This window comes from Danio rerio, chromosome 10, assembly GCF_052040795.2.
Source record: "Danio rerio strain M-AB ecotype USA chromosome 10, GRCz13ab, whole genome shotgun sequence".
Lineage (NCBI taxonomy): Eukaryota > Metazoa > Chordata > Actinopteri > Cypriniformes > Danionidae > Danio > Danio rerio.
In genome coordinates this window covers 25318458-25332284 of record NC_141030.1, presented here as the reverse complement: position 1 = coordinate 25332284, position 13827 = coordinate 25318458, and the positions used below count along the sequence as shown (strand labels likewise).

General features: G+C 39.9%; 31 protein-coding genes, 1 non-coding gene and 1 pseudogene across 72 annotated transcripts in view; 1 reads left to right on the top strand and 32 right to left on the bottom strand.

Moving 5' to 3' along the window:
- The window catches only part of pcdh1g31 (protocadherin 1 gamma 31), a 15274-nt gene extending 12572 nt beyond the window's left edge, over nt 1-2702 (bottom strand). The window contains exon 1 of the mRNA NM_001024127.4: nt 255-2702. Coding sequence (NP_001019298.4) covers nt 255-2702 — 2448 coding nt within the window. The remainder of the gene's footprint in view (nt 1-254) is intronic.
- Nucleotides 1-6473, bottom strand: part of pcdh1g30 (protocadherin 1 gamma 30) — a 19045-nt gene extending 12572 nt beyond the window's left edge. The window contains exon 1 of the mRNA NM_001024126.3: nt 4032-6473. Coding sequence (NP_001019297.3) covers nt 4032-6473 — 2442 coding nt within the window. The remainder of the gene's footprint in view (nt 1-4031) is intronic.
- pcdh1g29 (protocadherin 1 gamma 29) overlaps nt 1-10216 on the bottom strand; it is a 22788-nt gene extending 12572 nt beyond the window's left edge. Inside the window, exon 1 of the mRNA NM_001024125.4 lies at nt 7778-10216. Within this exon, the coding sequence (NP_001019296.4) occupies nt 7778-10216 (2439 nt within the window). The remainder of the gene's footprint in view (nt 1-7777) is intronic.
- Nucleotides 1-13827, bottom strand: part of fbxw11b (F-box and WD repeat domain containing 11b) — a 649789-nt gene that overhangs the window by 299497 nt on the left and 336465 nt on the right. The window lies entirely within an intron of this gene.
- Nucleotides 1-13827, top strand: part of LOC141376356 (uncharacterized) — a 273156-nt gene that overhangs the window by 33262 nt on the left and 226067 nt on the right. The window lies entirely within an intron of this gene.
- Nucleotides 1-13827, bottom strand: part of pcdh1g1 (protocadherin 1 gamma 1) — a 152400-nt gene that overhangs the window by 12572 nt on the left and 126001 nt on the right. The gene's annotated exons all lie outside the window — the stretch shown is intronic.
- pcdh1g2 (protocadherin 1 gamma 2) overlaps nt 1-13827 on the bottom strand; it is a 146558-nt gene that overhangs the window by 12572 nt on the left and 120159 nt on the right. The gene's annotated exons all lie outside the window — the stretch shown is intronic.
- Nucleotides 1-13827, bottom strand: part of pcdh1g3 (protocadherin 1 gamma 3) — a 142753-nt gene that overhangs the window by 12572 nt on the left and 116354 nt on the right. The gene's annotated exons all lie outside the window — the stretch shown is intronic.
- The window catches only part of pcdh1g4 (protocadherin 1 gamma 4), a 134672-nt gene that overhangs the window by 12572 nt on the left and 108273 nt on the right, over nt 1-13827 (bottom strand). The gene's annotated exons all lie outside the window — the stretch shown is intronic.
- The window catches only part of pcdh1g5 (protocadherin 1 gamma 5), a 131517-nt gene that overhangs the window by 12572 nt on the left and 105118 nt on the right, over nt 1-13827 (bottom strand). The window lies entirely within an intron of this gene.
- The window catches only part of pcdh1g6 (protocadherin 1 gamma 6), a 128334-nt gene that overhangs the window by 12572 nt on the left and 101935 nt on the right, over nt 1-13827 (bottom strand). The window lies entirely within an intron of this gene.
- The window catches only part of pcdh1g7 (protocadherin 1 gamma 7), a 124388-nt gene that overhangs the window by 12572 nt on the left and 97989 nt on the right, over nt 1-13827 (bottom strand). The window lies entirely within an intron of this gene.
- The window catches only part of pcdh1g8 (protocadherin 1 gamma 8), a 120975-nt gene that overhangs the window by 12572 nt on the left and 94576 nt on the right, over nt 1-13827 (bottom strand). The window lies entirely within an intron of this gene.
- pcdh1g9 (protocadherin 1 gamma 9) overlaps nt 1-13827 on the bottom strand; it is a 117345-nt gene that overhangs the window by 12572 nt on the left and 90946 nt on the right. The gene's annotated exons all lie outside the window — the stretch shown is intronic.
- The window catches only part of pcdh1g10 (protocadherin 1 gamma 10), a 113904-nt gene that overhangs the window by 12572 nt on the left and 87505 nt on the right, over nt 1-13827 (bottom strand). The gene's annotated exons all lie outside the window — the stretch shown is intronic.
- pcdh1g11 (protocadherin 1 gamma 11) overlaps nt 1-13827 on the bottom strand; it is a 110534-nt pseudogene that overhangs the window by 12572 nt on the left and 84135 nt on the right. The gene's annotated exons all lie outside the window — the stretch shown is intronic.
- pcdh1g12 (protocadherin 1 gamma 12) overlaps nt 1-13827 on the bottom strand; it is a 100526-nt gene that overhangs the window by 12572 nt on the left and 74127 nt on the right. The window lies entirely within an intron of this gene.
- pcdh1g13 (protocadherin 1 gamma 13) overlaps nt 1-13827 on the bottom strand; it is a 96976-nt gene that overhangs the window by 12572 nt on the left and 70577 nt on the right. The gene's annotated exons all lie outside the window — the stretch shown is intronic.
- pcdh1g14 (protocadherin 1 gamma 14) overlaps nt 1-13827 on the bottom strand; it is a 93635-nt gene that overhangs the window by 12572 nt on the left and 67236 nt on the right. The gene's annotated exons all lie outside the window — the stretch shown is intronic.
- pcdh1g15 (protocadherin 1 gamma 15) overlaps nt 1-13827 on the bottom strand; it is an 89933-nt gene that overhangs the window by 12572 nt on the left and 63534 nt on the right. The gene's annotated exons all lie outside the window — the stretch shown is intronic.
- Nucleotides 1-13827, bottom strand: part of pcdh1g16 (protocadherin 1 gamma 16) — an 86209-nt gene that overhangs the window by 12572 nt on the left and 59810 nt on the right. The window lies entirely within an intron of this gene.
- Nucleotides 1-13827, bottom strand: part of pcdh1g17 (protocadherin 1 gamma 17) — an 82501-nt gene that overhangs the window by 12572 nt on the left and 56102 nt on the right. The gene's annotated exons all lie outside the window — the stretch shown is intronic.
- The window catches only part of pcdh1g18 (protocadherin 1 gamma 18), a 78975-nt gene that overhangs the window by 12572 nt on the left and 52576 nt on the right, over nt 1-13827 (bottom strand). The gene's annotated exons all lie outside the window — the stretch shown is intronic.
- Nucleotides 1-13827, bottom strand: part of pcdh1g19 (protocadherin 1 gamma 19) — a 70346-nt gene that overhangs the window by 12572 nt on the left and 43947 nt on the right. The gene's annotated exons all lie outside the window — the stretch shown is intronic.
- pcdh1g20 (protocadherin 1 gamma 20) overlaps nt 1-13827 on the bottom strand; it is a 62965-nt gene that overhangs the window by 12572 nt on the left and 36566 nt on the right. The gene's annotated exons all lie outside the window — the stretch shown is intronic.
- The window catches only part of pcdh1g21 (protocadherin 1 gamma 21), a 52863-nt gene that overhangs the window by 12572 nt on the left and 26464 nt on the right, over nt 1-13827 (bottom strand).
- pcdh1g22 (protocadherin 1 gamma 22) overlaps nt 1-13827 on the bottom strand; it is a 46130-nt gene that overhangs the window by 12572 nt on the left and 19731 nt on the right. The gene's annotated exons all lie outside the window — the stretch shown is intronic.
- The window catches only part of pcdh1g23 (protocadherin 1 gamma 23), a 42956-nt gene that overhangs the window by 12572 nt on the left and 16557 nt on the right, over nt 1-13827 (bottom strand). The window lies entirely within an intron of this gene.
- pcdh1g24 (protocadherin 1 gamma 24) overlaps nt 1-13827 on the bottom strand; it is a 39807-nt gene that overhangs the window by 12572 nt on the left and 13408 nt on the right. The window lies entirely within an intron of this gene.
- Nucleotides 1-13827, bottom strand: part of pcdh1g25 (protocadherin 1 gamma 25) — a 36687-nt gene that overhangs the window by 12572 nt on the left and 10288 nt on the right. The window lies entirely within an intron of this gene.
- Nucleotides 1-13827, bottom strand: part of pcdh1g26 (protocadherin 1 gamma 26) — a 33382-nt gene that overhangs the window by 12572 nt on the left and 6983 nt on the right. The gene's annotated exons all lie outside the window — the stretch shown is intronic.
- Nucleotides 1-13827, bottom strand: part of pcdh1g27 (protocadherin 1 gamma 27) — a 30093-nt gene that overhangs the window by 12572 nt on the left and 3694 nt on the right. The window lies entirely within an intron of this gene.
- Nucleotides 1-13827, bottom strand: part of pcdh1g28 (protocadherin 1 gamma 28) — a 26399-nt gene extending 12572 nt beyond the window's left edge. Inside the window, exon 1 of the mRNA NM_001012657.5 lies at nt 11389-13827. Within this exon, the coding sequence (NP_001012675.5) occupies nt 11389-13827 (2439 nt within the window). The remainder of the gene's footprint in view (nt 1-11388) is intronic.

Here is a 13827-nt window from a genome sequence, read left to right as displayed (position 1 = left end):
CACAAATGATATGAGCCTAAACGTTTCTGATTTAACATTACCGCATTTGAGAGCAACAAGACTGTGTGGGAATGTGTGACAATGAGAGAGGGGTGGGGTTAAAAAAGTGCCTTTCTATTGGAGGAAAGTTGTGGATTTTAAACAAAAGCACACATGGTGCTGTCCACGGTGCTGAAAGTTGCTTTACCCTGTCACAGATGTCAGTACATTTTATGCAGCGCCTTTATGATCATTAAATGTAATTTTTGTCTCACCTGTTGGCTCTCGAACGTCCACGCGCTGTCTGGTAATGACGCATCAAGCGTGTTTAGCGTGTCTGTAAAGTTTGTGGTGCTGCTGGGCTTAATGAGAGTGAGATCACTGAATTCGGACATTGGAGAGAGATAAGAGCCAAAAGACTGGCTCTGAGACATCATATCTCCTCCCAGAACCTCCACATACTTAATGGGCCCGTCAGTGTTGAGCTGGATCTGCAGGTTTCTGTTAGGGTTTTTGTAATCAGAATTTGTCCTCCTGATACAGCAGCTTGAGCCGCCTCTACTGCCACGCGCACATTTCACCAGTAAGATGAAAAACGTCACCAAAGACAGCAAAGACACGGCGGCTAAAGAGATGATGAGATATAAAGTTATTTTTCCACTTTTTTTGCTTGGCTCTACATTTTTCTTATAGTAATCTGAAACTGGCTCATGAAACCCGTCCTCTATTAGTATATCCAGCGTAACCGTAGTGGACAGCTCCGGATCTCCATTATCCTTTATCTCTATGACCAGTCTCTGAGAGGAGTCATCGTGCTCTGAAACAGCGCGTTTAGTCCTCACTTCTCCCGTATGTAAATTCACACTGAAAAGAGACGCGTCCGTGGCCTCCGCGAGCCTGTAAAACAGCCAGGCGTTATGACCCGAGTCCGCGTCCACTGCTGTTACCTTAGTTACGAGATGCCCTGCTTTAGCAGAATGGGGCATCCTCTGATGAGAAACAGAGCCCATGGATGTGGACGGGTAAATGACAATCGGTACATTGTCGTTCTGATCCAAAATAAACACATACACTGTTGCGTTGCTGCCTAGAAATGGAGATCCATGATCTTTAGCCTGAACGATGACTTCAAACACTTTGATTTTTTCGAAGTCAAACGAATGCATGCTAAATATGCTTCCATTGTCAGAGTTTATGTACATATACGACGAGACTGGGGTATCCCAGCCTTTGGGGTTCTCAATAGAGTATGATATTTTACCATTTACGCCGACATCAATGTCTTTGGCGGACACTGAACAGATAATAGAACCTGGAGTGTTATTCTCAGTTACGTATACATAATACACGTTATCAGAGAACTTCGGGGCGTTGTCATTAACATCAAGAATTTTAACAGGAATTATTGTTTTGCTACTCAAAGATGGTGTGCCTGAGTCAAAAGCAGTGATTTCCACGTTATACTCTGGATACCTTTCACGGTCTAAATTACCATTTGTAACCAACGAATATTCATTCGAAAAAGATCTTTTTAAAATGAATGGAAGGTCAGACTGTGTATGCAATCTGACTTTTCCATTGTCTCCAGAGTCAGTGTCTCTTGCGCTTATTAACGCTACAACTGTCCCGCTTGGCGCGTCCTCGCGCACAGGGTTTGGTTTAGACGTAAGCAGTATCTGTGGTGGATTATCGTTAATATCTGACACTTCTATTTTAACCGTACAATGGCCCTCCATTTCGGGGACACCTTTGTCTCTGGCACGTACCTCAATATTGTACATGGGAGTGGTTTCATAATCCAATTCCCCGTTTAGAAAAATGTCCCCAGTTTTCTCATCGATTTGAAACAACGAGCGTAAAGTGTCAGACGTGTGCTCACCTAAGGAATATTTTATCTCTCCGTTTGCACCTTCGTCTACGTCTTTTGCTTCAACTTTTAGAAATGTTGTACCCTTGTTAGTGTTTTCAGCAATAGCTACTTTGTAAACATTTTTCTCAAATACTGGGTTGTTGTCGTTGTTATCCAGCACGGTGACATTAATTTGTGACGTTCCTGATCTGACCGGGTTCCCTCCATCTAAAGCAGTTAACATCAACAGATGCATCGGTTTCTTTTCACGGTCCAGAGGTTTCTCCAATACTAATTCGGGTATCTTTCGGCCATCGCCAAGATCTTTTATTTTTAAACTGAAACATTCGTCTTTACTCAGTGTGTACGTTTTTAAAGAGTTACTGCCCACATCAAGGTCTACTGCGCTCTCCAAAGGAAAGCGCATGCCAGGAACAGTGGATTCTGCTATCTTTAAAACACGGTCCGACGACTGAAAATGCGGATAATTGTCATTAATATCCTGTATGTCGACTTCCACTCTATAAAGTTGTAAAGGATCCTCAATAACGATTTGAAGAGGCAACAGACAATTTGCGTTTTCTCCACAAATGGTCTCTCTGTCGATTCTCTCGTTGACCACAATCTCTCCTCTGCTTAAATCCAGACTGAAATACTGTTTACCCGATTCTGAAGCTATTCGCAGTTTACGGTCATACAGCTCAGATATTTTCAAACCTAAATCTTTTGCGATGTTTCCAACAACAGCGCCCACATTTAATTCCTCTGGAATTGAGTACCGAGTCTGTCCTTCTGTCGTATTCCACAAAAGAAGAAAGAGAAAAAAGAAGAGCAAATAATGCCTCCACCATTTCAATGCCACCCTCTTTGTCATTTTGATTTAAAATCCAGACGATTCTCCGCGCTGATCAAATCTCCAACCTATACGACAATTTAGCCGGTCCATTTTGTCACAATAATGTGTTTTATTCCATTTTTATCAGAGCGATTAGAGCATCCCTCGTCTCTGCAATGATTGCAATAAACGATAATGTTAGAAGGGGAAGGAGTAGATCTCTTTGTGCAATCCGGCATGTGATTGGTGTTCTCATAAATCTGAACTACCAATGGCAAAAAATCAGCCTCTTAAAGGCGCAGCATCAGCACCTGCTTGCAAAATGACACAAAGAACTGTGCATTGTTTTAACACTGCAAGATAATACAAGGGTCACAATAGTTTGATATATTGTCTTTAAACAAATATAAATTATAATACAATTGACTATTATTTTATCAAGCAATTATATGTTATATTACTATTGCTGTAATAATTAATAATGATGTTTAAATTAAAAATTAAAATTACAAAAATGTTTTTTTGAATATTTGGATTGACTTGCAGGTGTATACACACATGTTTGTTTTTGTGAATTGTGGGTACATTACATAGGTTTTCGTTGTTTTTATACTGCACAAACGGTATTTTCTATCACTCTTACTTCAACCTCCCCCTAAAGCCAATCATCACAGGAAACTGACTAGTTTTACTTCCTGAAAAAAAAATCATTCTGTGTGATTTAGAAGCTTTTTGAGAAATGAGGACATCAGAAATTTCCTATATACACGTACACAAACGCGAGAAAGAAACGGTGCTGTCCAAGGTGCTGAGAGCTTCGTCACGTTAACTGCAATTTTAAAAGAATATATAGTGACTTTGTAAGCATTAGCTCGGTTATATCTAAGTTTGTTCCACCTGTTGGCTCTCGAACGTCCACGCGTGTCGCAAAACAAAAAGCATTGGGAACCGCCCAAATTGCTGTCAAGTCCACAGTTTTCTGAAAAAGCTCTTTACTCTCCATTTTTTTACTAGTAGCTATAGACCCCTTTCTGCTTTTAATTTATGCATAATCTAAACATCACAAGACCTCAATTATGAGATAAGCCTAAAGTATGAGACCTTAAGTAAGAGATAAGCCTTAACGTTTGGTACCATTTGGTGCACGTTTCTAATATAACAATACCGCACTTGAGAGCAACAAGCGTGTGTGGACAAGGGTAGAGGTGTGAGGTTGAAAAAGTGTCTTTCTTTTGGAGAAAAGTTGCAATTTTTAGACAAAAGCACACATGGTGCTGTCAATGGTGCTGAAAGTTGGTTTACGCTATAACAAATGTCAATACATTTTATGCATCGCCTTTATGATTAATAAATGTAAGTTTGTCTCACCTGTTGGCTCTCGAACGTCCACGCGCTGTCTGGTAATGACGCATCAAGCGTGTTTAGCGTGTCTGTAAAGTTTGTGGTGCTGCTGGGCTTAATGAGTGTGAGATCACTGAATTCGGACATTGGAGAGAGATAAGAGCCAAAGGACTGACTCTGAGACATCATATCTCCTCCCAGAACCTCCACATACTTAATGGGCCCGTCAGTGTTGAGCTGGATCTGCAGGTTTCTGTTAGGGTTTTTGTAATCAGAATTTGTCCTCCTGATACAGCAGCTTGTGCCGCCTCTACTGCCACGCGCACATTTCACCAGTAAGATGAAAAACGTCATGAGACACAACAAAGACACAGAAGCCAAAGAAATCATCAGATATAAAGTAATTTTGCCACTCTTCCTGTTTGGCTCAATAGTTTTCTCTCTAAAGTCTGATATGGGCTCATGAAACCCGTCCTCTATCAGTATATCCACTGTGACTGTGGTGGACTGGATCGGTTCTCCATTATCCTTTATCTCTATGACCAGTCTCTGAGAGGAGTCATCGTGCTCTGAAACAGCGCGTTTAGTCCTCACCTCTCCCGTATGTAAATTCACACTGAACAGAGACGCGTCCGTGGCCTCCGCGAGCCTGTAGAACAGCCAGGCGTTATGACCCGAGTCCGCGTCCACTGCTGTTACCTTAGTAACGAGATGCCCTGCTTTAGTAGAACGGGGCATCCTCTGCTGAGAGACTGAGCCCATGGATGTGGACGGGTAAATAACAGCAGGTGCATTATCATTCTGGTCCAGTATAAATACATGAACCGTTGCGTTGCTGCTCAAAGATGGAGAACCCTGGTCTTTAGCCTGCACTACAACGCTGAACAGTTTTACCTTTTCATAATCAAAGGTGCTCAAACAGTAAATACTTCCATTCTCAGAGTTGATATAAAAATAAGATGATGCTGGCACGTAATTAGATCCCGAATCAAGAATTGAATATGTAAGAAAAGCATTTTTGTTCAGATCAATATCAGAAGCAGATACGGAAAATAATGAAGCCCCTGCTAGATTATTTTCATTTATGTACACATTGTATGAGGTTTGTGAGAATAGTGGAGAATTATCATTCGTGTCTAGTACTTTTATATTTACTGTTTTGGCAGTTTTTATAGGTGGCACGCCGGAATCCATGGCGATTATTTCTACATTATATTCAGGACGAACCTCACGATCTAATAAAGAGTCAGTTATCAGTGAATAATGATTATGAAAAGGTTTCAATTTAAAGGGGACATCCGGAGAAACAATTAGATCAACCTTTCCATTGTCACCAGAGTCCAAATCTTTGACGGTAATCAGAGCCACAACAGTTCCCACCGTCGCATTTTCGGGCACTGGGCTCGGTAAAGATGTTAATATAATTTCTGGAGCGTTGTCATTCTCATCTATTATATCTATCTGAACCGACGACTGTCCCTCGAGCTCCGGATTCCCTTTGTCTTTAGCACAGACATCAAATGCATATGATTTTTTAGTCTCGTAGTCTAATGTTCCAGTAACTGTGATTTCGCCAGTATCGGCGTTTACACTAAAAACATTTCTTACAAATTCAGGCGTGTGAGCACTTAATAGGTACTGTATTTCACCGTTTAGACCTTCATCTAGATCGGTCGCTTTTATTTTGAGAACATTTGAACCAGTAATTGCTGTTTCTAAAATAGATGCTTTGTATGCGGACAATTCAAATTTTGGTTCGTTGTCATTGATATCTTGAACAGCTATTTGCAAAACAGACGTGCCAGATTTCACTGGGTTACCACCATCCAGTGCTGTCAATATTAACTTGTGCATAGACTGTTTCTCTCTGTCTAAAGGTTTTTCAACAACAAGCTCTGGTCCTATTCTTCCATCTTTTAGATTTTTTACATTAAGGCGGAAATAATTGTTATTGCTTAGAGAATATGTCTTTAAGCTATTGCTGCCAACATCGAGGTCCTCGGCACTCTCAAGGGTAAATCGTGTGCCTGGAGCAATTAATTCAGATATTTTTAATGTGGCATCTTTAGTTTGGAAATTTGGTGCATTATCATTTATGTCTTGGATTTCTATTTCTACGCTATGCATTTGTAATGGATTCTCAATAACAATTTGTATTGACATAAGACATCCTGAGCTTTGTCCACAGAGTGTCTCTCTGTCTATTCTTCCATTAACTAGCAGATCACCCTTGCCTAAATCCACGCTAAAATACTGTCTATTCGACTCAGATGCTATCCGTAACTTACGCTCGGCGATATCTGAGATGTCAAAACCAAGATCCTTGGCGATATTTCCAACGACAGATCCTTCCTTTAACTCTTCAGGTATTGTGTAGCGAATCTGTGCTCCAATTGTACTCCACAATAGAGAGAAAGCGAACAGCCAAAACGCTGCCCATTTCCTCTCCCCGATCTTTTTGTTTTTCATTTTTCTGTTGCGCTTGATATTCCCATCAACTCGTCATTTTATATCCACCGAAAAACACAGCGGTTATCTTCATTTTCAAGTAAGTGTGTGTTTAACCCATCCTTATTGTGGGGGATCAACATAGAGTGCTTCTCCTCTAGCTCTACAGCTCTCATCGTTGTACTCCTCCTCTGGCAGGGGGAGGGAGTAGATCCTTTTTACAGTCTGAAGCACCATTGGTAAACAGCTCAACACTCGGTCATCCAATAGACGCTTTACTCTTTGGGCAAAAGACCTCTGTGGTGTGTGTCACGGCATCTAGTGGAGAACTGCTATACTATGTTTCAGTTTCATTTCTTAAAGACTTCTATTAAACGTTTCTGTAAGGAAACGGCATATAATGATAATTACGAATAAGATACAAATAAGGAGTATTTTAACAAATAAGAGTCGAATATAATGTGTTTGTGTTATTAAAATGCTGTATTGAGGAAATTTACAATAGTAGTGTACAGTGGTAGAAGTAGCGTATATCACTCCACAAGAGACAATCACAAATACCTGTTCATGTTATAATGTGCACTAAATGCAACAACAACAAACAACCAAGTACATTTCTAAGACTATTCAAAATAACATGTAAAACGGATAGATTGCTAAAGCAAGGGAGTATAAGTTTACGAACGAGTAAGTTTAAGTCAAATTCGTAGTTATAGGAAAAATCATAAATTAAAGGGGTTTGATTGCACAGTTAAGTACACCAAAGCCAAAACTCTTTTCTTTCTTTCTTTCTTTCTTTCTTTCTTTCTTTCTTTCTTTCTTTCTTTCTTTCTTTCTCAAAAAAAAAAAAAAAAAAAAAAAAAAAAAATATATATATATATATATATATATATATATATATATATATATATATATATATATATATATATATATAATAATGTGTGTGTGTGTGTGTGTGTGTGTGTGTGTGTGTGTGTTATTGTTATATATAAAAATGCCGCTGATGCTTCTCGCTTTCCATAGGTGCTAAAGTTTACAACTTTTTTTATATGCGCAGACACGCTAACAAACGTGTGCTCTATTACAATATGGTCATCATCTCCAGGCCTAAATAATACCAAGATCCAACAGTATCTAAACCTTAAAACTAAAAAGAAAGAGAAAGACTAGAATAAAATTACGCACCGTTTCTAAGAATAAACTGCGGTAAGCTGTCCATGGTGCTGAAGTAGGGTCACTGTTACTGTTAGCATTGTTACCTGTAACTGTAAACAATGCACAGTGTAGCCTATATATGAACTACTTTTTTTATACGTTTGTCTCACCTGTTGGCTCTCGAACGTCCACGCGCTGTCTGGTAATGACGCATCAAGCGTGTTTAGCGTGTCTGTAAAGTTTGTGGTGCTGCTGGGCTTAATGAGGGTGAGATCACTGAATTCGGACATTGGAGAGAGATAAGAGCCAAAGGACTGACTCTGAGACATCATATCTCCTCCCAGAACCTCCACATACTTAATGGGCCCGTCAGTGTTGAGCTGGATCTGCAGGTTTCTGTTGGGGTTTTTGTAATCAGAATTTGTCCTCCTGATACAGCAGCTTGTGCCGCCTCTACTGCCACGCGCACATTTCACCAGTAAGATGAAAAACGTCATGAGACACAACAAAGACACGGAAGCCAATGAGATGATGAGGTAAAGAGTAATTCTGCCAGTTTTCCTGTTTGGCTCAATAGTTTTCTCTCTGTAGTCTGAGACGGGCTCATGAAACCCGTCCTCTATTAGTATATCCACTGTGACTGTGGTGGACTGGATCGGTTCTCCATTATCCTTTATCTCTAAGACCAGTCTCTGAGAGGAGTCATCGTGCTCTGAAACAGCGCGTTTAGTCCTCACCTCTCCCGTATGTAAATTCACACTGAACAGAGACGCGTCCGTGGCCTCCGCGAGCCTGTAGAACAACCAGGCGTTATGACCCGAGTCCGCGTCCACTGCTGTTACCTTAGTAACGAGATGTCCTGCTTTAGCGGAACGGGGCATCCTCTGATGAGAGACCGAGCCCATAGATGTGGACGGGTAAATGACAGCAGGTGCATTATCGTTCCGGTCCAGAATAAACACATGAACAGTTGCGTTGCTGCTCAAAGATGGAGACCCTTGATCTTTAACCTGCACTACAATGTTGAGTAGTTTAATTTTTTCATAATCAAATGAGCTCATGCTGTATATTGTTCCGTTCTCAGAATTGATATAAAAATAAGATGATGATGGTACTTCATTTGAGCTTAAATCCGAAATTGAGTATGTGAGTTGAGCATTTTTACCTAGATCAAAATCAGAAGCAGATACAGAAAATAACGAAGTCCCTGCTTGATTATTTTCGTTTATGTAAACGTTATATGAAGACTGTGAAAACAGCGGATGGTTGTCATTTACGTCAAGTAACTTTACGTTTACACTCTTCACAGTTTTTAAGGGTGGAACACCAGAATCCATGGCCAGTATTTCTACATTGTATCCTGAATTTAACTCACGGTCTAAGGCCCCGTCAGTTACCAGTGTATAATGGCTATCAAATGCTGGCTTTAATTTAAAGGGAACATTCGGAGAGACAGTTAACTCTATTTTGCCATTATTACCAGAGTCCAAATCTTTGACATTAATCAGAGCCACCACAGTTCCCACCGTGGCATTTTCAGGCACTGGGCTCGGTAAGGATGTTAATATAATCTCTGGAGGGTTGTCATTCTCATCTATTATATCTATCTGAACCGATGACTGTCCCTCGAGTTCCGGATTCCCTTTGTCTTTAGCACAGACATCAAATGCATATGATTTTTTAGTCTCGTAGTCTAATGTTCCAGTAACTGTGATTTCGCCGGTTTCGGCGTTCAAACTAAAAACATTTCTTACAAGTTCAGGTGTGTGAGCACTAAAAAGGTACTTGATTTCACAGTTCAGACCTTCATCTAAATCAGAAGCTTTTATTTTAAGCACGCTTGAACCAATAATGGCGCTTTCTAATACAGATGCTTTGTATGAAACAACTTCAAATTTTGGTTCGTTGTCATTAAAATCCTGAACAATTACTTGTAGTATGGATGTGCCTGATTTTACTGGATTACCACCATCGACGGCTGTTAGTATTAGCTTATGAACTGCCTGTTTCTCTCTGTCTAGAGGTTTATCAAGAACTAATTCTGGCACCTGGCCACCGTTTTTAATAGTTTTTAAATTTAGACGGAAGAAGTTGTTGCTGCTCAATGAATAGGTTTTCAGGCTATTGCTACCAACATCCAGGTCCTCGGCCATTTCAAGGGTAAATCGTGCGCCTGGAGCAGTTAATTCGGAAATGTTTAATATCCCATCTTTATTGTGAAAGCTTGGCGCATTGTCATTTATATCCAGTACATCTATTTCAACTTTATGCAACTGTAAAGGATTCTCTATAACGATTTGCAGTGGCATCAGACAACTGGCGCTTTGTCCACAGAGTGTCTCTCTGTCTATTCTGCCATTAACTACTAGATCACCCTTACCCGAATCCACGCTAAAATACTGTCTATTCGATTCAGATGCTATCCGTAACTTACGCTCGGCGATATCTGAGATGTCAAAACCAAGATCCTTGGCGATATTTCCAACGACAGATCCTTCCTTTAACTCTTCAGGTATTGTGTAGCGAATCTGTGCTCCAACTGTACTCCACAATAGAGAGAAAGCAAACAGCCAAAACGCTGCCCATTTCCATTTTCCGATCTTCCTCATTTCTCCTCCTCGTTCGTTATCCTCACCAACAAATCTTCATTTTACATCCACGGAAAAGAATATTGAAATGTTAATTTCTCTTCTCAGATAAACGTCTGTTCAGCCCATTCTTGCTGGTGATCAGCCTCATAAACGGCTTGTGTTGCCTCTCGCTCTACAGCTCTCATCATTGTACTCCTGCTCTGACAGGGGGAGGGAGTAGATCCCTTTGTACGGTCTGAAGCACCATTGGTGCACAGCTCAACACAGTCATCCAATAAAAGTATTTTCTGCTTCTTTAGGGCATAACAAGCTTTCTAAGGTGCATGTCACGGCACCTGGTGGAGAACTGTGTTTTAAAACTTCAGTTCGGATAGTTTCAGTGCAAACAATGTATTAGCTTTTTAAGCAAATGTTTTTGTATGCAAAATTGGATCAAAACAACAGAATATAAAAATTAAATGAATAAGCTGGGGTATTCAATTGGAAAGCATTGTCCGCAAATATTTTCGTGTTTCACTGAAATTGTTGACATTTTTACGTACACCTTTTGGCTGGACATATGAAGAACAAATGCAGTGTCACACTGTGTGTGTTTGCGCGCGCGTGTGTTTTTGTTTGTGAGTGTACTTTTCCTTTTCCTTTTAATTTATTTTCTTTTTCTCCCCTTATCGTATTCTCAAACTACATCAGTTCGTTACAGGAGCTTTCCAATCCAGGGTGCTGAACGGAGCCCAAAACTTTCGTTTTTTCCCCCAGAAGCTTAACATATGATGCAAACAAGTAAGTCTACTACAAGGGTTTTTATGAACGTCAATAATAATAATAATAATAATAATAATAATAATAATAATAATAAATAAATAAAATTATATATATATATATATATATATATATATATATATATATATATATATATATAAATTGTAAATGCAGTTTTACATACTTTTACTTGTTTAAAACCCGTAAAATTTTGTTTATTTTTATAAATAAAAAATAAATAAAAACTTTTACTTTAAACGACTCCACAATGTCACTTTTAAAGGTTTTAGGCTAGGGTATTTATACACTGTTTTGAAAAATGCTATAATAACTTAATGTGGTGCAGTCCAATGTGCTGAACAACATAGTATTTCCTGAAATAAATCAAATTGCATTCATGAAAAAAAAGTTTAAATCTGCGTTTGTCTCACCTGTTGGCTCTCAAACGTCCACGCGCTGTCTGGTAATGACGCATCAAGCGTGTTTAGCGTGTCTGTAAAGTTTGTGGTGCTGCTGGGCTTAATGAGGGTGAGATCACTGAATTCGGACATTGGAGAGAGATAAGAGCCAAAGGACTGACTCTGAGACATCATATCTCCTCCCAGAACCTCCACATACTTAATGGGCCCGTCAGTGTTGAGCTGGATCTGCAGGTTTCTGTTGGGGTTTTTGTAATCAGAATTTGTCCTCCTGATACAGCAGCTTGTGCCGCCTCTACTGCCACGCGCACATTTCACCAGTAAGATGAAAAACGTCATGAGACACAACAAAGACACGGAAGCCAAAGAGATAATAAGGTATAGTGTAATTTTGCCAGTTTTCTTACTTGGCTCAATAGCTTTCTCTCTGTAGTCTGAGACGGGCTCATGAAACCCGTCCTCTATTAGTATATCCACTGTGATTGTGGTGGACTGGATCGGATCTCCATTATCCTTTATCTCTAAAACCAGTCTCTGAGAGGAGTCATCGTGCTCTGAAACAGCGCGTTTAGTCCTCACTTCTCCCGTATGTAAATTCACACTAAACAAAGACGCGTCCGTGGCCTCCGCGAGCCTGTAGAACAACCAGGCGTTATGACCCGAGTCCGCGTCCACTGCTGTTACCTTAGTAACGAGATGCCCTGCTTTAGCAAAACGGGGCATCCTCTGGTGAGAGACTGAGCCCATGGATGTGGATGGGTAAATGACAGCAGGTGCATTATCGTTCTGGTCCAGAATAAACACGTGAACAGTTGCGTTGCTGCTCAAAGATGGAGAGCCTTGATCTTTAGCCTGCACTACAATGCTGATTAGTTTCATTTTCTCATAATCAAATGAACTCATGCTGTAAATAGTTCCGTTCTCTGAGTTAATATAAAAATAAGATGATGCTGGAACGTGATTTGGACTTAAATCCAAAACGGAATAAGTGAGCATAGCATTCTTGTCTTGGTCACTATCCGTCGCAGATACAGAAAACAACGAAAACCCTGCCAGATTATTTTCGTTTATATAAACATTATACGAGGACTGTGAAAATACTGGAGAGTTGTCATTGACGTCAAGCACTTTAACATTTACTGCCTTTGTAGTTATTAAAGATGGAACACCCAAATCCCTGGCCAGTATTTCAATATTATATTCAGAATTAAGCTCACGGTCTAAAAATGAATCAGTTATCAACGAGTAGTGGTTTTCGAAAGATGTTATTATTTTGAATGGAGCGCCTGTAGAAATCGTTAGTTCAACCTTTCCATTATTACCGGAGTCCAAATCTTTGACATTAATCAGAGCCACCACAGTTCCCACTGTCGCATTTTCAGGCACCGGGCTCGGTAAGGATGTTAATATAATCTCTGGAGGGTTGTCATTCTCATCTATGATATCTATCTGAACTGAAGATTGTCCCTCGAGCTCCGGATTCCCTTTGTCTTTAGCACAGACATCAAACGTATATGATTTTGTAGTCTCGTAATCTAGTCCCCCAATGACTTTTATTTCGCCAGTTTCAACGTTCACTTTAAATACATCTCTTACAGATTCAGGCGTGTGTGCAGCAAACAAATACTCTATTTCCCCATTTAGACCTTCATCCGGGTCCGTGGCTTTTATTTTAAGCACACTTAAATCAAAAGTTGCTTTTTCTACAACAGACGCTTTGTATGAAGCTACCTCAAATTTTGGTTCGTTGTCGTTTATATCTTGAACTATTATTTGCAATAAAGATGTACCAGATTTTACCGGATTACCACCATCTAACGCTGTTAAAATTAATTTATGAATAGATTGTTTCTCTCTGTCTAAAGCTTTTTCAACGACTAGTTCTGGTACCTTTCTTCCGTTTTTAAGTGTTTTTACATTAAGACGGAAGAAATCGTTATTGTTCAATGTGTACGTCTTTAAGCTATTACTGCTGACGTCGAGGTCTTCGGCACTTTCAAGAGAAAATCGTGTCCCTGGAGCAACCAGTTCAGATATTTTTAATATAACATCTTTCGTATGGAAAGTTGGTGGATTGTCATTTATGTCTTGTATTTCTATTTCTACTCTATGCAACTGTAAAGGATTCTCTATAACGATTTGCAGTGGCATCAGACAACTGGCGCTTTGTCCACAGAGTGTCTCTCTGTCTATTCTTCCATTTACTACCAGATCCCCCTTCCCTGAATCCACACTGAAATATTGTCTATTCGACTCAGATGCTATCCGTAACTTACGCTCGGCGATATCTGAGATGTCAAAACCAAGATCCTTGGCGATATTCCCAACAATAGATCCTTCCTTTAACTCTTCTGGTATTGTGTAGCGAATCTGAGCTCCAACTGTACTCCACAATAGAGAGAGAGCGTACAGCCATAGCGCTGCTAATTCCCATTTCCCGATCCTCTTCAT